Below are 26,294 nucleotides of genomic sequence, written 5' to 3' on the forward strand. Positions count from 1 at the left end.
CACTCGGCGGCCTGCCGAATGGAGGTGATCGCATTGTGCAGTGTGCGTGCGGCACTGCGAAGACAAGGCTCAATTCGTTCGATGTCTCCGTCCTTCAAGGGGTCAGGATCCTCCCGTCATGGCCGTAGAACAAGGAAATGCAGAGTCAGACACTACATTCATGAGCTCATTGGGGCACAACTGCGGGTCCGTCAGCTTGTTGCGGAACTCCAAGGACGTGTCCGAGTCGTTCCACGACCTCGGACAGTTGTGCTTCGACCAAATGATGCAGCCGTCGGTCGCAAAACAAATCGTGCCGGTCACGAAGACCGAGTGCAGCCAGCCATTGTACATGGCGTTTTGAAGGTCGGCGTTAGAGGGCTGCTGGACCTGTACATTACCCACGTCACATCCGTCTAAAGTTAGTAGATATAGACTAAAAGCAGCTAATATCATTCACATGTACAGTACACGCACGCGTAAGTTTTTACCGTCGACAAATCCGAACGTGTGGGTCAGCAAAGGTTCGCGTTTGTTGACCATGCGTGCAAGCTCCACCTGACGTGAGGGCGAGGGCCAGGAGATGCGTGCAGGTGCGTAACCAGTCAGCGCTAGCGACAGCGCTTCTTCGGCCTTGCGCAGCGATCGTGATAGAGTGCTTGGCGGCACCCCGAACGTGATGCACAGCGAGCTCTGTTCCATAGATCCCACGTAGAAACTTAGTACGAGCCCCAGCACTTGGTGTAGGTAGCGCAGCTTTGGGGGACGGCCTCGTGACGACGGGGGCGGGAGGTCGTAGAAGCTAGCGAACCTACCCAGCAGCTGATGAAATGCACCCCTATATACATGTACATGGAGGAGGTGATAGCGTAGGAATAGAGTCATAGATGTTAGTTGCAGCTTACCTGGTTAGACTCGTTGCATTCAGAAAATTCAGGTCGGAGCCATGCTTGTAGAGAGTCATCCATGCGGACTCGTACGGTGCATCGAGGCACCTAGTAGTCAGGTAGTGGCGCGCGCGCATGGCGATGCGCCATTCCTCTTCCAGCATCAGCTGGTGGACGTCGCGTCGAGCGTCGCACACGCGCTCGTTTTGCGTCCTAAACGCCTCACACAGGAGCAGGAGCATGCTGTCGTCGTCCTCGAACATCGCGCTCGCAGGAAGCTCGCAGGAGGGATCTCGAAGGGAAATGGCGACCTTCAAGCCAAACTTCAAGCAGAACTGGATAGATTTGACTGTACAAGTGTCCCGTTCGAACTGTCCTATGTAGTGCAAACTGAATCGATATCTTTCTAATATGAGACCGTTTGAATCGACCAGAGATTGGTCATTAAGATATTTGTGGTGGACAGAATTTCGGCTATGTTGACATACTTGGTGATATGTCCTGTCATATCTGCTGCATCTATGTTGGGTGATTTCCCTATTTTTGGTAGGCGTCCAGTGAAATAATAAATCAGGGAGGTATTTCTCTGTCTAATTTACTGAAGAACATTCTTATCTTCCCAATGAATCTGGAGTACTGATAGCCAAGTAGTAGTCATCGGCGACTATGGGATATAATGACGGGTCGAAGTACGCACAGTAAACGGCGTTCAAGATGTTTTGCCGGTTTTCCTCGGATGGGTCCATAAGGACAGTTGAATATGCAGGTGATAATGGGACACCGAAGGTTTCCGCAGTCCCATTTTCAATCATGGCGAGATCCGTACAATATGGGGAGTCCGTAGCAACCCATAGTGCGGCTAGCAGCTCATCAGCCCACGACCAAAAGAATGATATGTCTGTTTCGCCAATGTAGATAAAGGATAAAGTCGTAGACACGCTGGTTACATTGCGCGGCAGCTCGACCAGGTTCATCGCCCCGATCCCCAACTGAGTCATACCAGTCACTTCGAAGAGTTCTTGAGGAACCTCTGTCATAGAATTTCCAGTTACTGAAAAGTGGGTTGGCTCTAAACGCATGAGCACCGGAGGAACCAACGTCAGCTGGCTGTACTCGAACTGTAGAATCCCACCAGGGTTCCACTTGAGGTCCAGGTCACTCGGTATCTCTCTTAGATTCGTGACGCAAAATTGGATGTCACTGAGGAATTGTGGAAATTCTGTCGATTGAAACCCCATAGGAAGCACTCCGTCCATCATGTTGGTACGGACAAGATACAGGTTTGCAAGGTGAGGGTGGTTCGTGTTTGTTATCGCAGCCGATTCACCCCAGTCGTTGATAGTCGAGTTGTACACTTTGATACCGTGCAGCTCGTGAAAGTTGCTGATAGAGTTCGGCATTTCCAGTGACGGGCAATGGCGAACCAATAGCTGAACGACAGTAGAGCTGTCGAATTCGCTCCATTTCACCTCTACTTCCTTCATTGTTCCGGAAATATCCAAAGTGTAACAATCAAGGCCAACCAGGTAGCAAGATGGACGGGTACCTCCCCATGGCCTTACTTGCATCAGACACTGTGGTAGCGTTGGCTGAACAGATGCTTGGATGTGAAGACCAAGCACTACGAGCCCCCAACCTGCGAGCAGCAAGTGGGCTGTACGCAGTAGGAAGTGGGCGCCTCGAGTACGTAAATTTGTGCTACATTTTGAAGACTGAGAGCTCGGTAACGTGGATGTAGAGGCGGCCATTGATAGTTTAGGGACAACGCTAGTTAAGGTACCGTCATGAATCTTTGTAACACCACGTCGTGGCGCAGTCCCCACTCGCTTTGTGTTGCGAGGTAGTCGTTGAAGCAACTCCTTCAAGTTAGTAGTTGTCATGATTAATCCAAGAGAAAAAATGGATCGACTCCCTAGATCTGACCATGAATTTACAAGAACCATCCTAAATTCGTTGAGTGCTCGTGCAGCCCACTCGTCATTGTACCACGTGAAGTCCCAGAATCCCCGGATCGCAACAACATAATCACTCGTATAACTTAGCAAAATGATGAGCTCCACGCCGAAGCAAGCCATCAAGTCGAGTACACAATCCAAAATGATACACACAAATCGTCTTCGGGCCTCGTCGCCTCTGAAAAACATCGAGTGAACTACCACAGACGACCAGCAGTTCACCACCATCAAAAGCACGTAGAATCGATTCAGTAATGTCCGTGGCAGCAACATGCTCATACGATAGGCTTGTACAGTCTGCAGTGCTGTCTCGATCACCTCACGAATGATGAGCACAGCATGAAAGTGGTCACTGTTCACGCCACAAAAGCCGTGTCGGTCCGAAACCTTTGTGTACACGTTCGTAAAGCTCTTAAGAATAATAGAAGTGGTGCGTGTGGTCTTCACTTGTTCCTGTCTGACTTCAACATTGCAAGACCTCCATGGCGTGAAAGCTAGTGAGCGTTGCCAAAGGGAACCGGCGATCATCAGGAAGATGCATATCCCGTGGAGTGCAGACATTGCGACGTGAATGATAGCAATGGTGGGGTGGTATGGCGGGGCCATGCCGATGTGGTTCGATACAAGATAAATGTTGAGGTAGGTGTCTTTCAACTCGAAGTAGCTGTAGGCGTAGAGCGCAGTGTAGATTCCGGTGACGACATGCACGGCGAGGATAATGGCCCACCAGATCGCGAAGTTCCAGTAGGAGAGTTTAACGACTTCGGTCGGGGACGTCATAGCACGGATGCACGTATAGTTCTCGTTCTAGTGATATCGCCAACTGAGCAGAAGTTGAGCGCCTATTCTTGATCAGACATCTCCTATCAACAGAACACGCTACTGACCTGAAATGTTTATTACTCTACCCATTCATGTACTATATTGGTATAATAAGATGAACACAACTGTCACTTCAACTTGCGGTGCACCACACAACGGAGGTACAATTCCCACTTTGTGCGTCCAATCAGCATGTGCACCACACAAAGTATCCGATTGCTAGACGTGCGTCATTCGCGCATCTACGCTGAAGAGAGAAGAGACCAGACCACCAACATGGCGTCCGCCCTGCAAGACATCGCGCTGGACGAGGCCTCCTACGTGGAGCTGCTGCGCAAGATCATCGGCGTCTCTGAGAAGGTGCAAAATGCGCCCAGCCTGGGGCTCGTCCCGCAGGAGAACCTCGTGTCCGACATCGTGCTGGCCGAGCTGCAGCCCTACACGGCGGAGAACGGCGGCTGCCTGACGGTCGAGCGCGTCGAGTTCGTGGCTGGCCGTGGCAACGTCATCATCACGTACCAGCACCCGGACTTCGCCCAGAGCGACAAGACCGTGGCCTACGTGGGCTCCCACATGGACGTGGTGCCGGCCAACCCCGAGGGCTGGCAGCGCGACCCCTTCACGCTCACGGTGGAGGGCGACAAGCTCTACGGCCGCGGCACGACGGACTGTCTGGGCCACGTGGCGCTTATGACGGAGCTGTTCAAGGAGCTGGCCAAGCGGAAGGTCCGACTCGAGACCAAGGTCGTGTGCGTGCTCATTGCGTCGGAAGAGAACACGGAGATCCCTGGGGTGGGCGTGGAGACGCTCATGGAGTCGGGCAAGATCGACTTCATCAAGAACGGCCCGGTCATTTGGGTGGATTGCTCCGACAGCCAGCCTTGCATCGGCACGGCCGGTGTCATCACGTGGACGTTGAAGGCCACGGGCAAGCTGTTTCACAGTGGCCTGCCGAACCTTGGCATTAATGGCATTGAGCTGGGGATGGATGCGTTCACCAAAATTCAGGAGCGATTCTACAGGGATTTTGGCCCGCTGCCGCAGGAGAAGGAGTACAACTACTCGTGCCCGTCGACGCTGAAGCCGACGCGTATCGAGTCGTCCACGAACGGTCTCAACCAGATGTACGTGCTTGTTTACTGGAGTTGGTTGCAAGGATAGCTGACGGGGTGTGGGTGTTCTTTGCTGTTTGTTTTGCAGTCCGCCATGGGTCAAGATCTCGGGCGACGTTCGTCTGTCACCATTTTACGACATGAAGGACGTACGTGCTCATCAATCTATGGCAGTAGTGGGAGGAGCGATGCGTGTAGCTGATTGTCGTGGTGCGTAGTTGATTGCCAAAATGCACTCGTACGTCAACGACCTCAACGACAACATCACGTCGCTGGAGGGCAAGCGTGGACCTGTGTCCAAGTACACTCTCCCTGACGAGAACTGGAACGGCAAGCTCGAGCTCACGTTTGAGGACCAGTACTTCGAGGGCATTGCGTGCTCGTTGGACTCCGTCGGCTACAAGTAAGTCTTTTGTTGCTACGTGAACCTACTGTTACGAGTGTCGGACTAACGTACGCATGTCTTCCTCCAGGTCGCTGTACGCTGCCATTGCCGACGTACTGGGCGAGGCCAAACCGTTTTCCATCAGTGGCAGGTAAGGACGTTCCTGCCCTCCTCCCTCCTTTGTTCGATGCAATACTCACGCTATCGTCCGCACCTGCTGCTACAGCCTGCCGCTCGTGCGCGACCTGCAGCGCGCTGGCCTGGACCTGACGCTGACTGGCTTCGGCAAGAGCTCCGTCTACCACGGCGACAACGAGTACTGCCAGCTGAGCGACATGAAGGACGCGATCAAGATCCTCGCGCGCACCGTCGCCAACGTCGAGGCCGCCACGTCCACCTAGGAAACGCCGATACAGGCGCTCGTCCACGAATCTATACGCTGCGCTTGGCTACCAGCGCCCAGCATTCATCACCTGTCTATGACCAGCTCACCCACTGCTTCAACAGGTGACCCTTTCGTCTACAGGATGAGTGTACCCGGTCCGTCATTGGTCCAAATCCCTTTTCCATTTCAGCCAATCAGCCGCTCTCATCACTCCGACCTTCACTCCCCATCCGCCAAACTTCATCTTCGAATCCTCCGCAACGACGAGAGAGAGATGGCCTCGCTGCACGACTTGGCGCTCGACGAGAGCGCGTACGTAGAGCTCCTGCGCAAGCTCATCAGCGTCTCCGTACGTGACTCCCTCCCGTGCTCTTCTCCATGCAACCGCCGTGCTCCAACTCCCCCTGGAGCCTGCAAGCCATCGCTCTAAACCTCGCCACCAATTCCCTAGGAAAAAGTGCAGAATGCGCCTGGACTGGGCCTCATCCCGCAGGAAAACCTCGTGTCCGACTTCGTGCTGGAGGAGCTCAAGCCCTTCACGGGCGGCGAGCTCAGCGTCGAGCGCGTGGAGTTCGTGGCGGGACGGGGCAACGTCATCCTCAAGTACGCGCCGCCCTCGGCCGCGGCGGACAAGACGCTGGCGCTGGTGGGCGCCCACATGGACGTGGTGCCGGCCAACCCCGAGGGCTGGCAGAGGGACCCCTTCACGCTCTCGGTGGAGGGCGATAAGCTCTACGGCCGCGGCACGACGGACTGCCTCGGTCACGTGGCGCTGCTGACCTGTAGGTCGCAAAATTGGGGGAGTTAGAGGGTAGATTTTTTTTTCTTACTATTATTTTATTATTATTATTATTATTATTTGAAGTGCTGTTCAAGGAGCTGGCGAAGCGCAAGGTGCCGACCAAGACGCAGGTGGTGTGTGTGCTCATTGCGTCGGAGGAGAACAGCGAGATCGAAGGAGTGGGAGTCGAGACGCTCATGGAGTCGGGCAAGATTGACTTCATCAAGAACGGACCCGTGTTCTGGGTCGATTGCTCCGACAGTCAGCCTTGCATCGGCACGGCTGGAGCTATTGGCTGGACGCTGAAGGCGACGGGCAAGCTGTTCCACAGTGGTCTGCCGAACCTGGGCATCAATGGGCTGGAACTGGCCATGGACGCCGTGACCAAGATTCAGGAGTACTTCTACAAGGAGTTCGGACCTGTCGACAAGGAGAAGGAGTATAACTACTCGTGCCCGTCCACGATGAAGCCGACGCGGATCGAGTCGTCGGTCAACGGACTCAACCAAATGTGAGTGATCCACTGATTTTGCTGCTAAGTCGAAGTTGCTGACAGATTCTGTTCTGTAGTCCGCCATGGGCCAAGGTCGCGGGTGACGTGCGTCTCTCTCCTTTTTACGATATGAAGGAGGTTTGTCAAGACGTGTATTGAACGAAGCTAGTGCGTTGCTCTTTGTTTTTGCTGACGCTTTTTGTTATTGCGATGCACAGATGGTTGCGAAGATGACGGCCTTCGTGGACGAACTCAACGCAAACATCACGTCGCTGGAAGGCCACCGCGGTCCGGTGTCCAAGTACTCGCTCCCGGCTGAAAACCTCAAGGGCAAGTTGGAACTTGTGTTCGACAAGAGCTACTATGAAGGTATCGCCTGCTCGCTCGACTCGGTTGGCTACAAGTACGTATCTATACTATTCGTAGTTTCCCGGATCAGCTACAGTGCTCACACCTATTGTGTCACGTAGGGCTCTCTGCTCGGCGATTAGCGATGTACTTGGTGAAGCGAAGCCATTCTCTATCAGTGGAAGGTGAGGCAATGACATAGTCTCAAACAAAACCTTGATGCAATTACTGATATAACGCTGTGTTGTCGTCTATAGTTTGCCTCTGGTTCGCGACATGCAGCGTGGTGGCTTTGACCTGACTCTCGTGGGATTTGGTAAGAGCTCCGTGTACCACGGTGACAACGAGTACTGCCAGCTGAGCGACATGAAGGACGCGCTGAAGATCCTTGCCCTCACGATTGCGAAGGTGGATGCCGCTCAGAAGTAAGTGGCCACACGCTGATATGGCCGCAAAAGCTGATTGGTCGTCGCGTTCTGCATTGTTCGTCACGTTCTGTACTGCTGCCTTGTGATGGTCGAGTAGCTGCAAGTTCAAGGCACTAGTATTGACTATGTTCATATGAAATGTGAAAATGAAGGCGAATCTAAGCGCGTGTGAAACGGAAATGATGTAGCGTTGTCATAGATGTCTTGGTCGACAGGAGCTTTTACGTGGAGGGCAGAATCAGCGCGTCATGGAGTACTCAGTCATCGGTGGCGGGGACCCTCTTGCGCTGCCAGGACATTTGCGAGAACTGAGGGCTTTGGGGTACCGTCGCTTTCTTTCGCTGGAGGGCTTCAGCGGCGGCACGCTTGCTAGCAACGGCATCACGACCGAGATTAAGCATAGCAGCGGTGACCGAGGACGGTAATTTGGCGTACGAGCGGTTCGTGACAAGGTTGACGTAGAACAAGCGCCCAGTCTTAGGATCTGTGCGGCGAGCCCATTCCTTTGGGAGATTGCTGGAGGCTCCGGAACCGGTTCGTCGACTTGTCAACGCTGAACCACCACCTCCACGACTCGTGTATGATTCGGGAGTAAGAGCACTAGATGGTGACGAAGATGTCGACGAAGTGCCTGGTACAACCTGAACGCTTTGACGGTGTCCATAGGCGGCTCGTGATGACGTTGTCGAAGAGCTTGACCCGCCTGCGAAGATGTTGTCAAGCGGCTGGTGCTTGATGGGAAGCTTCCAGGATGCCACCTTGTTGAGCGTATCGTAGAAGTATTCGCGACCGCTCTTCGAGTGTGTTCGGCGTATCCAGCCCTCAGGCAAAGACTCTTTTCGTGCAGATGAAGTTGGTCTCACAGTCCCAGAAGCGCTTGATTGTCTTCGAAGAGAAGACGCAGTAGCGGCGGTAAGGGTAGAGCTAACACGCTCAGGTCCGCGCAGCGCGTCACTCTTCACGGATTCGCGATCGATTGATTCACCCCCGCGGGAACTAAGCTGATTGTTGTTGCTAGAGCTGGTGGTTACCCGTGATGGTCCAGTTCTTGTAGCAATTGATGCAGTCTTCACAGCACCGCTCCGGCGTTCGTTTGCCGCATGGATTGAAGAGGTTGAAGCGCTGTGGCCACTAGAACGGTGAAGACGCGAAGAAGCAGTTGATGCCATCACGCTGGATCGCGGGTGGCCCCACTTTCCTCCGTGTTCGATCGAGTCGGAGCCGTTATTGTTGCTGTGCTGACGGTTGTTGCTACTCGTGCTAGCGATCGACGAGACTTCGTCTTCATCGCGCGGGTCTCGTTGTGAACGGTACGAAATGCCACCAGTGCTGGTTCTCGTGATTCCTGTTGACGAGGTCGTCGAACTACGACGTGCTGTAGCTCCAGCACTCTTGGGACGTGCCAAGGAACTTGAAGTGGTTATTGATCTGGTCGAAGAGGCTGATGCTCGGCGTGACGCCGCAGTAGACGATGAAGCATTCGCAACTGCAGATGCAGAAGGTCCAGAAGATATCGAGCGCTCCGATCTACTCGAGGCCTTGATCACGTTGTGAGGCTTCTCATCATCGTCATTGTTCTGTTTGTCCGCCACGACAACTACTGGTTGCTTCGTTTGAGGAATCACCTCCGTCTCGTCATCCTCCTGTTGCTGCCGCTGGTTCTTTTTCATGCCGTCAGACTCCGTATCCGACGATGCTGGTTCGAATTCGTCCATTTCAGGATCAATGTGCGCCTTGATCTCTGATGCTGTAATTTCCAAGTCATCTTCCGGGCCTGTGGGTATCGACACTGATGTAACTTCATCATGGGTCTCCACCCGCTTGGTTTGCTCCAGCTCTCCATCGTTGTCAACCTTTGTCGTAGCGACTTCCTGTTTCGCTACAGGCTTGATGGGCTCTGGCACTGGGCTGGAGTTATCGATGTCCTCAGTTTCCTGTGGAGGAGTTGCACCAGCAACTGGTTTGGCTGGAGCAATAGGAGACGCAAGACCATCCTTCTGGAGTAACTTCACTTCGCTTTGAATTAGTGTCTTCAGATGCGCCAGGGGAAACTCCTGATAGTCAAATTCAAAGTCGAAAGCCTTGTCGACGTGGAAGACTGGGGGTTCACCAAGCTGCGCTCGGATGCTCTTGAAGTACGGATGCGCTAGGGCCTGCTTTGCCGAAATACGACGAGCAGGGTTCACACACAACAAGCGTCGAAGCAGACTCACAGCCTCCGGTGATGCACGACGGAACAACTTGCTGAGTGCCGATGGTGAACAAGGTGGCAGACTTTCAAGGAAGGCTAGTGCATCTCCCTCGACATCGTAGCCACGTTTGTCACGCGGAGGCACCGGCAACACACTGAAGACGCGCGAGAGCTGGTCCAAGAAGTCTGCACCTGGGAACATTGGTCTCCGGTTTAGCAACTCACCGAAGATGCATCCAATGGACCACATATCCACAGCCTCATTGTACGTGCCCGTAGGTGCCAGCATAATTTCAGGCGGACGGTACCACCGTGTTACAACGTATTCAGTCATCAAGGCCTGTGTCTTGTCGACAGCACGTCGCGATTGCTGGCCATCTTGATCCGCTGTCGGGGAGGTTACGGAATTATCGGTGCGGTCGCTGTGAGGAATGTAGCGCGAGAGTCCGAAGTCCGTGATCTTGACGTCGCAATTCTTGCTCACAAGGATATTCCCAGGCTTGAGGTCACGGTGCAGGACACCGTTTTCGTGCAGTGTCTGAGCACCGCATAGCAATTGGTACATGATTGCTGCGACGTGAGCTTCCTCAAGCTTGGTCTTACTTTGGATGAGTCGGTGGAGATCGGTATCCACGAGATCCATCATCAAGTAAAGCTCATCCTTCTCGATGCATGTGCTCAAGTTCTGCAAAGAGGCGATATTGGGATGCTTACCGAAGTACCGCATCAGTCGAATTTCACGCAAGGTGTGCTTGGCATCCCATTCGTCACCAGCCATTGGGGTGATCTTCTTGATGGCGACATTTTTCTTCGTATCAGTATCGGTCGCGGCACACACAATTCCGTACGAGCCTTCGCCGAGTACTTGCAGTGGTTTGTATTTTGCGGGCACGTTGAAGTTGCATCCCTTGAGGGTGAAGCCGGAGCCTGCCTGACAGTCGTTTTCAAGTACCGCAGGGGTATCATTGTTGCTCGCGTTAGCTGACTTGGATGCTTTCGAGGCTGCAGCTTTCTCCGTCTTGACAGCGTGGGGCTCTTTGTCGTGTGGCTCCGGCTGACGCTTAGTCGTCTTGGTGGCAAATGCAAGCACCTCCTCGCAGATATACTGTCGCAGCGTGGCAAGAGGGAGGGACTGAGCTTCGAAGGCGAACTCTAGCGAGTGTGGCAGTAGCAATGGAGTGATTTCGCCCCACTCGTCCTGAACACCTTCAAAAAATGGATGCGCCAGGGCATCGTCCGCTGAAATGCGCTCCTTTGGGTTAAAGCAGAGCAACTTTCGCAGCAGGTCCATTGTCTGCGCTCCAGCAGTGTTACCTAGCTTGGTTTCAAGCGCACCAGGGACTGGAGCCGGAAGTGACGACAAGAATTTGAGTGCATCCTTTTCAATGACGTAGCCGCGGTCTTCAGGCTCAGGAACTGGAAGAACCTGGAATACACGCGTGAGCTGATCCATGAAATCTGTGCCTGGGAATAGCGGTTTTCGGGAGACTAACTCGCCAAGGATGCAACCCACAGACCACATGTCGACGGCTCCATCATAACTACCGTTGGGAGCCAACATCAGCTCAGGTGGTCGGTACCAGCGGGTGACAACGTACTCTGTCATCATGGAGGGTGCGTCGTTGGCAGCTTGCTCAAGGCCGAGCTGGGCTTTCTTCGGCATCATCCGGGCGAGACCAAAGTCAGTGATCTTGAGCTCGCAATCTTTGTTGAGCAGGAGATTTCCTGGCTTCAGGTCACGGTGGAGTACGCCATTATCGTGCATCGCCTTGACGCCTGATAGTACCTGGTACATGATGACTCGGATGTGGCCTTCCGTCAGGGGGCAGGAACTTTGAATGAGACGGTGCAGATCTGTGTCGGCTAGCTCCATCATCATGTAGAGCTCGTCCTTCTCCTTGCACATGCTCAAGTCCTTCAGTGAAATGATCTGTGGAGCAAAACAATTGTTAGGGTGGCACGCTCTATGACGACAAGAAAGCTCAATGACTCACGTTTTCGTGGGCCCCAAGACAGCGCATCAGACGAATTTCGCGTAGTGTGTGCGTGGCGTCCCATTCATCTCCAGCCATGGGCGTGATTTTCTTGATGGCCAGCTTTTCATCCGTCTCGGTGTTTCGAACCGAACAAACGACACCATACGAGCCCTGTCCGATCGCGTCGATAGGCTGGTACTTGGGATCAACGTTGAAGCTGCAACCGTTGATGGTGAAGCCGCTCTCGGTCATTACCGGCGCGCTGCGTTCATCCCTGCCCATTTTTCTGTCTGCAGATGCTTGAAATGCCAATGACTGGTAAATGCACGGACGTGTGGAGGACTAAATGGGTGACTGACTAACTGGACTAGACTCGGGAGCTGGTATTGAACGCCGAGCTGACCTAGGAGCAGCTACCGCATGCGGGGAAGAAGGTGAACCTTGCTTTGCCGGATCACCCAACTCAAGTAGCTGGCGCGCGTGGGATGAAGCAGAGCTTCAACGAGTGGCAGAGTGAGGTTTCACTGCGATGGCCACGAAGATCAAGGCCAATTTTAGTGCTCTTGGTCTGCTGGCATGTTCACCAGCGCAGCATGCGATACTTCAAGGCGAGTCTGGCGGTGAAGATAGCTGCGTGAGTCCCCGCAAAGACGCGTTAGGCCGCGTCGCGTGGGCGGGTTGTTGGTTTTGAAACGTAGGTCGTCCAAAAAAATAGTCGCGAAACCAACCAAGAGGAGCTTCAAGCAGCGTCTTGACGTGCTTTTCAATGAAGCTGGTCCCATCTGGACTTGTTGTATTGATTGAGGCTACATGCAAACAGGCAGCATCGCAAGCTCGAAAGGAGCGTTGAACCTTAAAAATAAAGGATTCAGCGTCATTCAACGCCAAGGAGATGCTGTTCCGCTCTTCTTCCTGCTCTAGAACGGGAGCTTCCACCACGTGATAAACTCCGTCCAGCTGATGGAACCACTGCGAAAGAAGTGCACGGCATGCGATGAGGTTGCTGTGCTTCTGATCTGAACCTCGCTGGTAAGACCAGCGACCGACATGAGTGACACGTCATCTACGTACCTCTCGTCCGTGTCGAATTCCTTGGTCAGATACTGCAGCTCGATGTCTGAGAGCGGCTCACCGAGATCCTCCGCAATGTCCCGGAGCTGCGATCCCCATACGTTAACTCGTCGCCACATCCGTGAAGAGGCACCCATGCCACCGAGCACTTACTTCATCGATGTCGATATCTCCAGACCCGTCCTAACAGCAGCGCCTTCAGTTAGCTCCTGACCCCTCCACCCAGGCGCACACATTGGGCTCTTCTCGCCAGCAAACCTGGTCGTAGTCGTCGAAAATCTTCCTGAGCTCGCTCTCGTGCTCGTCCGAAAGGGCCGCCGACTGTTTAGCACCGAAACAAGCACGTCACCACCACGGGCAGCACGTCGTGTCATCTTCGTTTGACCTGAACCAAAGCAGTGCACTATTCCTCGCCGAGGTTCCTATCGCACCATTCTCAACCTTCAGCACTTGAGATTCAACTTCCTGCACTTGAGATTCGCCAAAGAACAGAATGAATCGACGCCCACCGCTCGTTCGAGGAATCCACGGTCTCCGTTGCGCCCCTTCAAGCTCAGCACGATCTTGGGCTTGTGTCACTTCGACTCCGCGTGTCAAACGTACAAGAAGACCGACGCCATGCTCGCCCGAACTTTATTCCTCGCGCTGCTCGCAGCTTCGCCAGCTTTGGGCGAGCACAACACTCTCTGCGACGACGGGGAACCACTGGCCGTGTCGTGCGACGTCACTTTGCCCGACGTCGCACCGGGATTGGTGAACTACGTCATGTGCGGCAGTAACGACGTCCTCTTCGCGCTGCAAGCCGGCTGCTACCTCTGTGTGGACGCCACGACGTGTGCTGGTCTCGGCGTGCCGGTGACGATGGACGCAGCAGCCCAAGCCAACGCAAACGCCCTGGTACTGCCGAAAGCCAATGGCAACGACATCTCCGTGCTGCTGACGGACCAGGCGGACCATTCGCCTGACGAGGCCGCGTACGAACAAGTGGCGGCCGTCGCCAATGCAAACCTGGCAGGAACTACGATCCACGTGGAGGACAACGAAGCCACCGACGCCGTGACGCGCCCCAAGGAGGTCTCCAACTGGCTGTTCGGCATCCCTGGAGGCTTGTTGCTCATCGCGATCGGGATGGCAATCAACAACCACATGCCGGCGCGTCGTCGAGGGTTCCAGAGGCTGCAGGACACCAACCGACACGCCCCCAGTCCGTTGTTCCAGGAGAACATCAACCCGTTCTGCACCAGCGCGATCGACGAAGACCTAGCAATTGAAACTGCAGGCCACTTCCAGGGCGACCCGAGCAACAGCGAAAGCGAGGAGGCGCAGTTCCTTCCGTCCACCGAGCTGGAGGAGGACGAGGTAACTCAAGCCGAATCCGAGGCTATCAAGCGAGCTGTGCTGCTACACATTAAGGAGTTCGACGAAGAGGAAGACGACGAGGAAGTGGAGATCTAACAGCCTACGACGATGGTTCAAGTGCTGCATTAGTGTTCACGAAAAAGAAAAGCAAAATGAAGTTCTGCGTTCACTGCTCTCGCTCGTACACGACCGTCCCATCTCTCTTGACTGCTCGGATAAAGTATCTGCGGTCGAGGACCCCGGTGTCCCCCATGCCGGGACTCAGCACCACGTTGTTGCTGGACTTGTAGAACTTGATCCCGTCCGCCACCGCCATGGGGAAGTCGACGTACAGCAGCAGGTCGCAGTTGGAGCGCATGCCACTCACCACCTCGTCGTCCATGACCTCCCTCTCGGCGAAGTGGATGTGGTTCCGCTGCATCTTGGACAGCCCCGAGCTCCAGATGCTGTCCCAGAACTTGAGGTACGTGCCGTGCACGCACTTGTCTATGGCGTTCGGGTCCTCTAACGGGGTCAGCAGCTCCTCGTCCTGAACCAACTGCAGGGTGTGACCCTGATTGGCTCGGATGAACTTCACGGCCCCCGACACGTCCGTCGTGATGGAGAACCTCTTCTTGGCGTTGGTGCGCACCACCTCGTCCACCTGCTGCTCCGTGAAGGACTGAAACAGTGGCAGGGCCAGCAATTGGGTCAATGACACGAAACCCGACGGTCTCATGTCAAGTCCCAACTCCTCCGCCCCGTGACGCAAAGCGTAAGCCAATGTCTTGGACAAACGAACTTCGGGAGGATCATCTCGGCGCCCGGAGGGGCGAGTTTTGCCGCCTCGCCGGGGCCTGCGCTGCTGTTGACCTGCTCGGGACGCCATCAAACTGGTAATGGTGGTCAACCGTAGCTTGCAGTTTATTTTGGGTTCTGATACTTTTGTGAGTGAGGGTGGACGTTGTTTTAGCCCAAAATAAGAAATTGTCAGAAATGATAGGTGTGCTTTATAACATATCGAAACTTCCTGCGCAAGGCGAAATGGTATGCTGTGTGCTTCGGAATCTGTGGATTTTTTAGCGGTGATGACTGAGTTTGAAAGTGGAACCTTCGGTGTGAACAGGACAGCAAGCTGCCGAGTTTGTTCCCGCGCAGGCACTACCTGGATATCGTGGACGACGCCTGGATCACGGACGCGTTGTCGGACGATGGTAAAGATGTCGGAATTGACATATCCAGTATTGTGGATTTTACACTCAATTTCGCTGTCGAGCAGAGATCGAAGTGCCGCCTGCTCTAGATGTCGATCCGAACGGCAGTGAAAGCCCCACCGGTTGGTAATTTTTCATTGACATTGGTTATACTTCGTCTTTGTTTTTATTTTACCAACTTCTTTGAAATGTTCACACAGGTGAACCGCCGATGTGGGCTGCCGACGAGAAGGTGGATCGCTGGAACGACCTGGGGCTGGACCAGTGGGTCAAGGACACGGCATAATTGAAGCAAGTCAAGTTGCGGTCTATTACTTAGCTACAGTGAGCTGGAGCAGAAGTACGCGTGAAGTCAAGAGTTCGATGCAGCTACTTGCCGTTGAGTAAACAATCGAGCGCGTCGCCTTCGAAGACGTTCTGAGAGGCCTCGAAAGACCTTGCAAAGGATACGCCCTGTAAGGTTTCATACACTTCTTCGAAAGTTGGGCGGCAGCTTGGTTCACCGTCCCAGCATTGCTTCATTAATTCCTGACAGAATGCAACACAAGAGCTGGATTAGGAGATAGTTGTTCGAAAGAAAGCTCAAAACCGAGCTGACCTGGCACTCGCGCGGGCAATCAACAGTAGGAACGCGGAAGCGCTCGCCCGCTAGGACCCGCCTCTTTATATCTCCGACGTCGTAGCCACGAAAAGGAATGTCGCGGCTGAAAATCTGCACCACCAATTCCACAAGTAAGTTGCGAGGAAGCACGACATCTTTTGCGACTGCAAGTATACGCACCTCCCAAAGGAGAATGCCAAACATGAAGACATCCACTGATTTTGAGAATGGCTGTCCGCTAAGCAGCTCAGGTGGCATGTAACTGGGTGTCCCCGCACTTGTAAATTTGGTGCTGGAAATGTCAATGAATAAAGTCAGATAGCAGACATCATGGTGCTAGTATAACGCGTTGCTTGTTTACCGGACGAGACCAAAGTCACAGAGTTTCGCGACGCCCTTCGCGTCAAGCAGTACGTTTGCACTTTTCAAGTCACTGCGTAGCAAGTAGAAATTTAGCTAGCTGGACACAGATCAATTGAGGTATTATGAATCGACGCACCGATGAATCACTGCAGGTTTCCGTGAGTGAAGGAACCGCATTCCGTTTGCAATATCTCCCTGCGTGTGCATGGAGATGTCCAGTTAGCCACGGTTGTTCTGTACCAAAGGCAAACGCCACCAGAGTGATTGAAATACCGCAATGCGTGTTAACTGTTGAACACTCAAGTACGTGTTTGTCCCGTGGAGGAGGTGGTGCAGGGAGTAGTCGCAGAGCTCCATCACCATGCACAGATTCGGAGGCTCTAAACATGCTCCGATCAAAGGGACTACGTTGGGATGTTTCAGCTTGCTACACACAAACAACGGAAAATGTCCAAAACATAACCGTTAGCAACAACCTACGCAAGCTCCGATGTAAAACCAACCGCAACTTGTGCCACAGACCTCATAACGAGCAACTCGTCCATGAACTCCTGCTTGAGCGCTTCATCCACGCGAGGGTCAAACTATGTAGCCATAATATCGTCATGACATGGCTACAGTAAGTTCCAACAATCACAATAAAGATGTATAACACAAGAACTCGAGCCGCACCAGTGTTTTCAATGCCACTGACTGCTTCCGGTAGATCCCGCGGTGCACCAGCGCGACGCCGCCGCCGCCGATGGTCTCACAGATGGTCAAGCTGCTGAACGCGATGTTCTCCCAGCTCGGGGCGCTGCTGCTGCCATCGCTGTCCATCGTGGGCAGTTGCTAAAGTGAAAGTGTTAAGCTTGAGCGCAACGAGGACGAAGTCGGTGTCCTCGCCTGCGTCCTGGGCGTCCACAGCAATCGAACACTTCACACCCACTTTCAACCACAACCTACCAACATTTCCACCCTTCCCACGACGTTTCGCGCACTTGAATCCAAAGATGGCTACATGTACCAGTAAAACGGTACAGATCAGGCCGTACCACCAGGCTGGTACAAGTCAAATCTGTGGCCACGGAGCTCTTACTTGCCTTTTTGCCGTCTGCTGTCGAGTTGGTAGTATGCTACTACTAGAATGTGTTTACCTATGTCGGCTCTGCCTCGGTTTGGGTCGGTGACTGGCAGTCCGCTGCCATCTTGTCGCAACGTCCTTCATGCACGAGCCCAAAGTGAAAGCTCAATCCATCGGTGTGTTCCGGAGAGCGGCAAGAGCCCGCGTGCTCGTTACTGCCTTCCAGCACCAAATGGATTAACATACCAAATAGAATCTACAGTGACTTATCCACAGTAACACGCCTACATAGATATGATCAGTCAGCTCGCAGTATTGCTTACTTGCAGATAAGAATGCGGTTTATTTGCATGCCGCTGTCTGTGGGCAGATTCGTTATCTTCGGCTGTAGAGCTTTTCGGTCGAATTACCTTGTCGCGAAGACCGCGTGTGTTTCAGCAGCAGCGAAGCCTGCGTCGTGCTGGGAGTGACCAGGGATCTATGTAGAGCAACAAACAACAAAGAGAATTAGATATCCAACAAGCAAAGAGTAGGGCATCGCACTTACTTGATGTACGGCTCGAGCTGCTTGATGGTCCACTTCTCCTGCATCTTGAAAAGCTGCTCGAAACGCTTCTTGGGTTCCGGCGACAGCTCGTCTTCAGGGAAGTACACGATCCGTGTGGGCTTGCCTGCCGCCTGCGGCTTGACAAGAACCAGGCCGTTCAGCATCTCCAAGCTCACGGTCACGCTGTCAGGTACCCGCAGTTTCCACTTCTCCATGAATCGATCCAGTTCCCAACCGGCGTCAGCGGGGTTCAGCACTACATGCTGCTGCTGAGCCTGGAACTGCGCCTCTGCAGCCTGCTCATCGAACAACGACTTGGCTCGGAACGTCGCGACCTTCACAGGGTCCAGGGTGCAATGATCCTCGCCATTAACCTTCGCCAGAGAGCCGTACAACTTGCAGCACTGTCGGATCGCCACCAGCGGCTCATCCAGCTCCGCCAGGAACTGTTTCACAGGCACACCAGGCTCCGACAGCGCCTTCCAGTCGTGCTGGACGATTGCATCCAGCATGTCGGTGAACACGTGCATCTGGTACTTTGGCGCCAGCAACCTCCAGCTCCCCGCCTCCTCGAAAGCGTGCACCTCCGTCAACATCTCAAGCACCTCGTGCTCACTCACTTGCAGCGCGGCAACCAAGTCACCAGTCGAGTACAACTTGTTCAACTTGGCGCGCTTCACTTGGGCCGCCTCGGCATCACGTTGCGGCTTCTCGTACGGAGCTTCCAGCAGCAAAGCTCGCAGCTGCGTGGCATCAGGGACCTTGTGCTCCAGCTGCAGCAACACCAAGTACACGTCAGTAACTGCACTATTCACTCTTTAAACTACGGCCGACAACGGCCTACCAGGTAGTGGAAGCGAGCAGCTCCCGACACTTCGATGGTCCTTTTGCCCGTGGTTTGTTCCGGCCCGCTCCAGTCCGTGTGGGTCGTCAGAAGTCTCAGGTTGGACGTGTCCTCCTTCTTGATGTAGTACGACTTGTCCTCCGTGCACAGAACTGCTCGGGCGTCGGGCGCGCCAACGATGAAGACTCTGTACATGTAGGAATAGTGTTGCCGTGTTTATTGGACGATGTATCCATGTTGCTGCAAGGAGTTCTATAGGTGCCAGGACGCACTTGCTGCCGGAAGTGATGGCCTGCTCGATCTCAGGGTTCAGCTGCAGCAGCTTGTACGTGTCCTCGTTGAAGTCTGCGGTCGTCACGACCATGGAATCCAAGGCGTCCGGCTCCGACATGATGGCTTCTCGTTCCCGCGTGAATTTGGATAGTTAGGCGCGAGTTTCCGCCTAGGTACGAATATGGGGGTGGAGTAGGAATGGGCTTGTTAGCGGAGAAGTATTTTAAAAACTTTAATTTGTGTGCTGTATCGTTATCTGCAATTTACAAGCGTCTCGATGACAGCGTCGAGTCTTTCAGCGATGTCTTGGATACCTGCTTCGTCGACAAGTTCGACGACTTCAGGAGTTTCGAGTACTCGTTTGAGCTTCAACAGAGACGGCAACGCCTTGAGCTCTAAGAGTTGGGAGGCAGCAGTCTCGAGCTGATCAACCAGTACACTCAGTAACGTGATTGCCAATCGAAGAATCTCAGCGTACTCGGATGCGTCGAAGACCGTCGTCGACGACGTCGATGCTGTCGTGGACATTTCGGTGTCAGAGATTGGACGCGGCGCTGGATCAAGCAGCTTCACCACCAAGTCTCTCAGCATCGGCAGCAGCTTCTCCAGTAATTCGTCAAACACGTTCACATTTCTCTGACTGAAGTTCAACAGCAACACCAACGCGTACACCCTGAAGTTCGAGGCCTGTTCGGACGACGCCAAGGCCTCTCTCGACCGTCGAGCAGCAGCATCCCTCCCTCCAACCTCCTCTTCAGCGTCACTACTGCATTCCACCGGTAAATTTACATTGCGATGCAGACACTTAACCACCGTTGGCAGGAGCTTGGCAACTTCTTGCAACGTGTCTTCATCGGCAATTACCACCATCCACCCCAGCACGAAGAACGCGTCGCCCTGGGCCCACTGGTTCTTGCACGTGGCCATCTTGGCTACACTCCTCAGAATCTGCTCCCCATGCAGATCCAGCAGCTGCTGGCCTGCCACCCTCGAGATGCACAGGGACCCCACTGCGTTCGCAGCCTTGCACTTGAGCTGCACGTCCCGGGCACTCAAGGCTGCGATTAAGTTGCGCAGATGCAACTGCTGCTCCGACTGCGATTGACCCTGAGTTGCACTAACGTCCTGGACCTCATCAGCCACTTGGGCATTGAGCTCTGCGTGGGAGACCACCAGCAGCCGCCTGATCTCCATGCTGATACTGTCGAGCGACATGGCTGCAATCTCCGTCAGCGCCTCGACGAACAGCAGTTTCTCCTGGCCTTCCACGCCGCGCAGTGGGTCCCACAGCAAGCAGCGCTGCAGCTGCTGGGCGTATGCCGCCAGCGTCGAGTGGTTCACCTCCTCCACGTCCAGCAGCTCCGATGGCGTCGGCGCAGCCATCTTCTCCAATCAGGTCAGAATTATGGCTCACTAAAATATATGTGGCGCACATCAATTTTCGGGGTCTGAACACAATGGCTACATTCTTCCACTTTTGCCACAAATAACGGTCGAGGTGCCATTTTCCACGGGCGAGGCACAGCCATAATGGTGAAGCGCACGGCGCCGTTCAAGCCGCGCTACGCCGTGGAGCTGGGGCTACGCGTGAAGGAGCGCGACCCCGAGTCGAAGGAGGTTCTGACCGCCAGCTGCCTATTCTGCGAGCTGTTCGGGCGCGAGACGAAGGTGGGGGCGCAGCGCCGGCCCACAGACAAGGTGGCTACATTCAAGCCCCCGTTCCGCAAGGACTCGATCCAGATCCACCTGGTGGGGCAGCACCCCACGCACTGGGGCGAGTACTGCGCCCTGTCCAGCGACGACAGCAGGCGGGCTTATTTTATTGCAGCGGGAGCCACAATGGACCTCAGTGTGGAGACCAACGTGGACCCTTCGAGACCTCGGAAGACGCAACGGACGTCGCTCCCTTCCAATTCTATTTCTGCTGCGCCAACTTCAACGTCGAGACCTGTTACAGTACGGCCGAAGGGTCCATCTCCGGCGGTGTTGACCGCCACGATGGGTCCAACTGTGCAGCCCGTGCACTTCTTGGTGGACAGAGATATTGTCGCGGTGGTCATTGGGGTGCTGCTGCCCTATGCCGCGAGACCCTTCCCGGAAGGACAGACGTACATGATGGCTGCAGTGGCCGACTTTGAGGACATGGTGAACGTCAGTGAGCTGAGGACGGGCGGCTTGGCGGTGGACACAGCTGTCGCCAGGTATCGAGTGGTCATCCAGGACCCGGCCCAGTTCCAGCAGTTTGTGGACTATTTGTCCACCAGCGGATCGTTGTCCAACTCGGCCAGGATGCTTTACGCCAGCAGCCTGCCGACTGCAATTGGACCCTTCTTTGATGAAAGACAGGTGCCGGCGATCGATGTAGCCAAGTTCGCGAGACATTTGTGCGCGATCAACTTCCAGCGGATCAATGAACTCGCGAAGAGCTCGGGGATGTTCTCCATTGGCCTCAAGGTGGCGCCCATTGCTCCAGCCTCGTTCTTTGAGGCGCAGGTGGAGTACTGCTTGCACGTGCAGCTCCGCGTGTTTGTGGATGGGGAAGTGGCGAGCTTCCACTTGCTGTCGATTCCGTTGAACAAGCGACGTCCGTCGGATCCCTCGGGGGACACTGGCGTTTTTGAGATTGCAGAGACAGCGTTGAACGCGATCATTCCGAGATGGCAAGATCTCATGATCGCTGTGATTTCCGACAACGACGGGATCACTGCTGAAGGACCCGATGACCCGCGACTTTCGCTTCGTAACGCGGTGGCTACTCGGTTTGAGAGCGTCGCTAAATCAGGGTTTATGCGTGTGTGCAGTGCTGCGCGTCAGCTGGACTTGCTGGTGCAGAAGTTCTTCACCAACATTTTGGGTGGCGACGAGCTATACTCCACCCTCACGACACTTCTCGCGTACGTCGGCCGACAGCGCGTTCTCCTCGCGACGATGGAAACCGGCGTCCCCAATGTCGGGGATAGTCGGTGGAGGACAATAGCCAACGTCGTGATGTGGCTTCGACGCCATGGGGTGAGCATCCGTGAGTATCTTGAGCGAGAACAGTCCGCCTGCGCACCTCCGAGTTCATGGTGGATTCGCGTAACCCTGGCAGCTCGAGTCGGTCAGGAGGCGCTGCCGATTCTTGAGGAAATTTCGGGTTTGACTACGGGGACCGGACAGCCTCTTGATGCCGTTGTTAAACTGCGTGCTTTCTTAGAGGAGTGGTTTAATATTTCGGATCCTCTTGCAGTTGACGATGCTGCTGTCACTGCTGCGGTAATTCGGACAAATGGCAGCAACTCGGTGATTTCCAAGGATGGGAAGTATTCAGTCAGCAGTGACGATGTTTTTACTGCGCTAGAGGACCTGGGCACATACATTGCCGAAACGCTGCGGATACCTGAAAACGAGAACGTGGCTAACCAGTCATTGGTTCAAACTACCGTGAGTGAAATTGCTACGTGTGTGGTCAATTTCGTGTCAGGCCTCACATCGATTAGCATCGACATTGACGGAGCCGATCTGAGATCATTAGAACTTCCTGCTGTGCTGCCGCATGAGCTGGTAAAGATGCGTGGGCGCCAGTTCACGTCGATCGTCCGGCCACAGATCCAGCGACTTCTTCTCGCTGGCTGGTCGAAACAGAAAATCGATTGGATTGAACAAGATTTCCAGGATCTGAGCGGTGCGTACTTCCGTGAGCCGTCGCTGAAGCACACACTGGATTCGTGCAGCGACAGAAGTTCCTTCCGAGATGCGTGGGGATGCCTCCAAGGTCGCTTCACTTATTTGCAAAGCTTTTGCGGTGTTATGGCGACTGCATACCCTACCGCAACCATCAGTAATGAGCTTACGGGTGCTGTTGGGAATGCAGCGCTGCAGTTCGGTTGCTGTTCGCTGGCCCCGATATCTCGAGTCACTAGTCTTCCAGGAAGCATCGAATCTGGAGTGTCGGATTTGTCGGTACAGGCGGCAATTCAGGCCAAACAGTTTCGACGACTGCAAGCAGTGAAGCTATAAGTCTGTTCTCTAACCGTACAACAATACTACTTCTACTGTAGTACAAGATCCAGGTACTTTCTTCTCCCTTTCGTTCGCTTCAACGTTTAACTTAGAGTTGAAGCGAACGAAGCTCACAATAAGTTTTTAAAAGACCTACTGATAGTTCATCACTGTATTCGTGGCGTATTTGTTTGGCATTATCCGGCGTGTAGTAAGTAAAGTTTGCGTCGCTTGACGCCCTGTACATCGTGTAGAGCGGTATTCGGGCTTCACTCCTCAAATTGCCTCGACAAGCAACGAGTCCATCAAGTGCAACGCCCAGACTCTCAGCTACAAGCCAAGCGATATGAACTTCCTCATCTCCATCGTTGGTCTTCTTGCTGCCCTGGCAGCCGGTCCCTCTTGTGCCCAAGTTCCGGCTAGGAGATGCCCAACACTTATATTGTGGCCTCACCTCGTCCGCAAAAAGTCAACAAGTAAGCGAATGCTGCCGGAAACCCATGCCTGGTAACTTCATCGAGTGCTGCGAGAAGAGTTGCGTGTACAATAGTCCCTACAAGTTCCAGTGAGCCACTCAATATGGCGGTCGTGAATCTGATACGATCGCAATCCTTCTTCCACTTCTTTTGTAGTTAATTTATCGGCCGTACCAAAGTCGGCGGAGTGCTTATCGCGTTCATACTGTCTTCGAAGAGCAGCGGGTAAAACATTCCTCCCCCAGAGGGAAGACCTGTTCTAGCATCGCAATTGACAGCTTTCCTTATAACTTGAAGGTTTTCCTTGGACGCATTCATCAGAGTCTGCGAGTATTCCGGTACCAAAGGAACGTTGAAGCCAAGAACAGTGCCGTTCTCGATCTTGGCGAGATCGTCGCAGTAAGTGGAGTACCCAGCTACCCATGGCTGACTTATGTTCGCCGTTTGTTCCACAAGTTCATCAGCCCAGTCCCAGAAGAATGAAACCTTGGTATTGCGCATGCTGACCCATTTCAGGGAAGCTGACAATTTTGTCACGTTGCGCGGCAGTTCGTGAATATTTGTGTCACTAATACCGAGCAGTATGACGCTGTCAATCTCGAAGATGCCGGGAGGGAGTTCGGTGATCGGGTTGCCCGTCAAGGCCAAGTAACCAGGTCGAAGCCGTAGCAAAGCGGGGTGGACCACAGTGAGATGGCTGTACTCCACCTGGATATGCGTGTACGCATTTGACGGCCATATTGTGTCTAGGTCGTCGGGCACCTCGCGTACGTTGGTGACGCAAAGTTCAATCTCGAAGACGGTCGGTGGAAAGTCAACCGAAAGAAGCCCTGCGGGGACAACACCGTCCGTCATGTTCACACGAATTAAAGACAACTTCAGCATGTGCGGGTGATTTGTCTCAGTGAGCGCAACCGATTCGCCCCAATCTACGATAGTCGAATTGTACATCTTGATTCCGCGAAGACTGTGAAACTCGCTAAGGCGAGCGGGTATCTCCAGCGCTGGGCAATGACGAATCAAAAGTTGGACAACGGTGGAGCTATCAAACGCACTCCACTGCGCATCGACTTCATCTGACAGACCAGAAATGCCGAGTGCGTGGCAATCAAGTCCAGCTAGGTAGCACGACGGTCGTGATACGGCCCATGGTCTTACCTGCACCAAGCATTGTGGCAGCAGTGGCTGTACCGAAGCTTGCATGTGAAATCCAAGCACAACAATACCCCAACCTCCCATGAAAAAATATACTGCACGCAGCGCCAACGGTTTGGGACGCAAGCGGATATTTGTTCCCCGACCTCGCCGAGACAATGTGAGTAAGAGACGTTTAGGTCCCGACTTGACAGTGCTTACTGGAACTATATCACCAAGCTGGTCACCCCAGGCCTCTTTTCGGAGAGTGTCTTCATCTGGGAGAGCAGGCAAAGAGACGCGACGCGTGTTCCTTGGCAATCGCTGGAGTAACTCTTTCAGTGTGGTCGTCGTTGCTATCAGGCCTAGCGAAAAGATAATACGGCTCACTAGATCCATCCAAGAGACAATCACTACCGTTTGAAACTCGTTGACGGCGATAGCGATCGTCTCATTGTCGTACCAAACAAGATAATTACGAGGTTGCAGCTTCAAATCGAACAGGTTGCTGTAACTGAGCACAACGATTACCTGCACACCCACACACGCCATAAGATTAAGTGTGCAATCCAGCACAATAACCGCAAGACGTCGTCGAGCCTCGTCACCCTGGAAGAAAAACGAGTTCACAGCAGCCCACGACGTACAATTCATCGCTATCAAGATAACGTAGAATCGGTTGAGCAGTGTCCGCGGTAACAACATGCTCATTCGGTAGGCTTGATGAGTCTGGAATACAGTCTGGATAACCTCGCGGCACGCTTGAATTCGATGAAAGTGGACTCCGTTCACGCCGAAGAGACCGTGTCGGTCAGAAACCTTGTCGTAGGCTTTCGTGAAGCTCCGCAGCACTGCTGAGTTTGTTCGGTCAGACTTCGTCTCCTCAGTCTTGACTTCAGCGGTGCACGACGCCCAAGGGGTAAAAGCCAACGAGCGCTGCCAAATCGAACCGCCTAGCATCAACAGGATGGCTATCGCGTGCATTGCAGACATGGTGATATGGGCGATAGCGATCGGGTGGTGGTAAGGCCGTGGCATGCCGATTTGAAACGATTCGGTGATCAAGTCGAGATATGGCATCCAGTAGTAATGGGCATATATCGCGTTGTAGAGGCAGACGGCCACGTGCACGCCAAGGATGGCCGCCCACCAAAGTGCAAAGGCGTAACAGGAAAGCTTGACAGTCTGCGTCGGCTTGAGCCGCTGCATTCTTGGAGATGTGAGTTGCTGGGTGCACGTTTCACAGTATGATGAGATCTATCTCGGTTGGAACCAGAATTAATCGTCGTCTTCAACGAGAAAGTGTCGTTTCATGACAACTAATCTCAAGTACTATGCTGCATCAATAAATATGTGCCGGTAACATTGCTTCATGAGGGTCAGTTGAATAGGCATTGTAGGTCATTCAAGCCGTTTGCGAACCGAGCGACCGTATGGGTGGTGTGATCTAGACTGAAGCGTTTAATGCTACCTACGATTTCTGCAACACTAATTTGTTGGCCGCATCAACGCCGGTGGTGTACTGATCGCATTGATGCTGTCTTCGTAGAACAGAGGATGAAACATTCCTCCGCCAGAAGGGAGTTTGGTATAGGACTTGCAATTGACCGCCTCCCCGATAACCTGAAGGTTCTTCTCGGACGGATC

General features: G+C 53.8%; 11 protein-coding genes across 11 annotated transcripts; 5 read left to right on the forward strand and 6 right to left on the reverse strand.

Annotated features, from left to right (window-relative positions):
• Nucleotides 1-3,919: 3,919 nt before the first annotated feature.
• IUM83_08023 (Acetylornithine deacetylase) lies at nucleotides 3,920-5,541 on the forward strand (the record flags this gene model as incomplete). The annotated part of the gene is made up of 5 exons (XM_067932371.1): nucleotides 3,920-4,767; nucleotides 4,844-4,904; nucleotides 4,974-5,158; nucleotides 5,229-5,291; nucleotides 5,367-5,541. 5 exons carry the CDS (start codon nucleotides 3,920-3,922, stop codon nucleotides 5,539-5,541), a joined length of 1,332 nt encoding a protein of 443 aa, XP_067782926.1.
• Nucleotides 5,542-5,799: 258 nt separating this feature from the next.
• IUM83_08024 (Acetylornithine deacetylase) lies at nucleotides 5,800-7,576 on the forward strand (the record flags this gene model as incomplete). Its single annotated transcript, XM_067932372.1, has 7 exons — nucleotides 5,800-5,874; nucleotides 5,977-6,307; nucleotides 6,391-6,817; nucleotides 6,877-6,937; nucleotides 7,018-7,202; nucleotides 7,270-7,332; nucleotides 7,405-7,576. 7 exons carry the CDS (start codon nucleotides 5,800-5,802, stop codon nucleotides 7,574-7,576), a joined length of 1,314 nt encoding a protein of 437 aa, XP_067782927.1.
• A 1,364-nt stretch (nucleotides 7,577-8,940) lies between these two features.
• On the reverse strand, nucleotides 8,941-12,024 carry IUM83_08025 (CMGC/MAPK protein kinase; the record flags this gene model as incomplete). The annotated part of the gene is made up of 3 exons (XM_067932373.1): nucleotides 8,941-9,102; nucleotides 9,201-11,696; nucleotides 11,761-12,024. 3 exons carry the CDS (start codon nucleotides 12,022-12,024, stop codon nucleotides 8,941-8,943), a joined length of 2,922 nt encoding a protein of 973 aa, XP_067782928.1.
• Nucleotides 12,025-12,659: 635 nt separating this feature from the next.
• On the reverse strand, nucleotides 12,660-13,247 carry IUM83_08026 (putative troponin C; the record flags this gene model as incomplete). Its single annotated transcript, XM_067932374.1, has 5 exons — nucleotides 12,660-12,711; nucleotides 12,814-12,899; nucleotides 12,967-12,996; nucleotides 13,072-13,134; nucleotides 13,245-13,247. The coding sequence occupies 5 exons, from the start codon at nucleotides 13,245-13,247 to the stop codon at nucleotides 12,660-12,662; spliced, it is 234 nt and encodes a 77-aa protein (XP_067783115.1).
• A 184-nt stretch (nucleotides 13,248-13,431) lies between these two features.
• IUM83_08027 (PRD class homeobox transcription factor PRD50) lies at nucleotides 13,432-14,268 on the forward strand (the record flags this gene model as incomplete). Its single annotated transcript, XM_067932375.1, has 1 exon — nucleotides 13,432-14,268. One exon carries the CDS (start codon nucleotides 13,432-13,434, stop codon nucleotides 14,266-14,268), a length of 837 nt encoding a protein of 278 aa, XP_067783116.1.
• Nucleotides 14,269-14,338: 70 nt separating this feature from the next.
• Nucleotides 14,339-14,890, reverse strand: IUM83_08028 (tRNA 2'-phosphotransferase 1-like; the record flags this gene model as incomplete). The annotated part of the gene is made up of 1 exon (XM_067932376.1): nucleotides 14,339-14,890. One exon carries the CDS (start codon nucleotides 14,888-14,890, stop codon nucleotides 14,339-14,341), a length of 552 nt encoding a protein of 183 aa, XP_067782929.1.
• Nucleotides 14,891-15,195: 305 nt separating this feature from the next.
• IUM83_08029 (Epoxide hydrolase 2) lies at nucleotides 15,196-15,651 on the forward strand (the record flags this gene model as incomplete). The annotated part of the gene is made up of 4 exons (XM_067932377.1): nucleotides 15,196-15,198; nucleotides 15,278-15,365; nucleotides 15,431-15,487; nucleotides 15,566-15,651. The coding sequence occupies 4 exons, from the start codon at nucleotides 15,196-15,198 to the stop codon at nucleotides 15,649-15,651; spliced, it is 234 nt and encodes a 77-aa protein (XP_067782930.1).
• An 83-nt stretch (nucleotides 15,652-15,734) lies between these two features.
• Nucleotides 15,735-17,280, reverse strand: IUM83_08030 (TKL protein kinase; the record flags this gene model as incomplete). Its single annotated transcript, XM_067932378.1, has 9 exons — nucleotides 15,735-15,893; nucleotides 15,964-16,077; nucleotides 16,147-16,258; nucleotides 16,328-16,399; nucleotides 16,466-16,524; nucleotides 16,603-16,756; nucleotides 16,852-16,913; nucleotides 17,002-17,160; nucleotides 17,275-17,280. The coding sequence occupies 9 exons, from the start codon at nucleotides 17,278-17,280 to the stop codon at nucleotides 15,735-15,737; spliced, it is 897 nt and encodes a 298-aa protein (XP_067783063.1).
• A 487-nt stretch (nucleotides 17,281-17,767) lies between these two features.
• On the reverse strand, nucleotides 17,768-19,174 carry IUM83_08031 (putative sister chromatid cohesion protein DCC1; the record flags this gene model as incomplete). Its single annotated transcript, XM_067932379.1, has 4 exons — nucleotides 17,768-17,870; nucleotides 17,940-18,712; nucleotides 18,784-18,970; nucleotides 19,056-19,174. 4 exons carry the CDS (start codon nucleotides 19,172-19,174, stop codon nucleotides 17,768-17,770), a joined length of 1,182 nt encoding a protein of 393 aa, XP_067783094.1.
• A 134-nt stretch (nucleotides 19,175-19,308) lies between these two features.
• IUM83_08032 (Armadillo-type fold) lies at nucleotides 19,309-20,439 on the reverse strand (the record flags this gene model as incomplete). Its single annotated transcript, XM_067932380.1, has 1 exon — nucleotides 19,309-20,439. The coding sequence occupies one exon, from the start codon at nucleotides 20,437-20,439 to the stop codon at nucleotides 19,309-19,311; it is 1,131 nt and encodes a 376-aa protein (XP_067783062.1).
• A 147-nt stretch (nucleotides 20,440-20,586) lies between these two features.
• Nucleotides 20,587-22,958, forward strand: IUM83_08033 (uncharacterized protein; the record flags this gene model as incomplete). The annotated part of the gene is made up of 2 exons (XM_067932381.1): nucleotides 20,587-22,720; nucleotides 22,918-22,958. 2 exons carry the CDS (start codon nucleotides 20,587-20,589, stop codon nucleotides 22,956-22,958), a joined length of 2,175 nt encoding a protein of 724 aa, XP_067783061.1.
• Between the last annotated feature and the right edge of the window lie 3,336 nt (nucleotides 22,959-26,294).

Source organism: Phytophthora cinnamomi, assembly GCF_018691715.1.
Source record: "Phytophthora cinnamomi strain GKB4 chromosome Unknown Contig102, whole genome shotgun sequence".
In the NCBI taxonomy this organism is placed as follows: Eukaryota; Oomycota; class Peronosporomycetes; order Peronosporales; family Peronosporaceae; genus Phytophthora; species Phytophthora cinnamomi.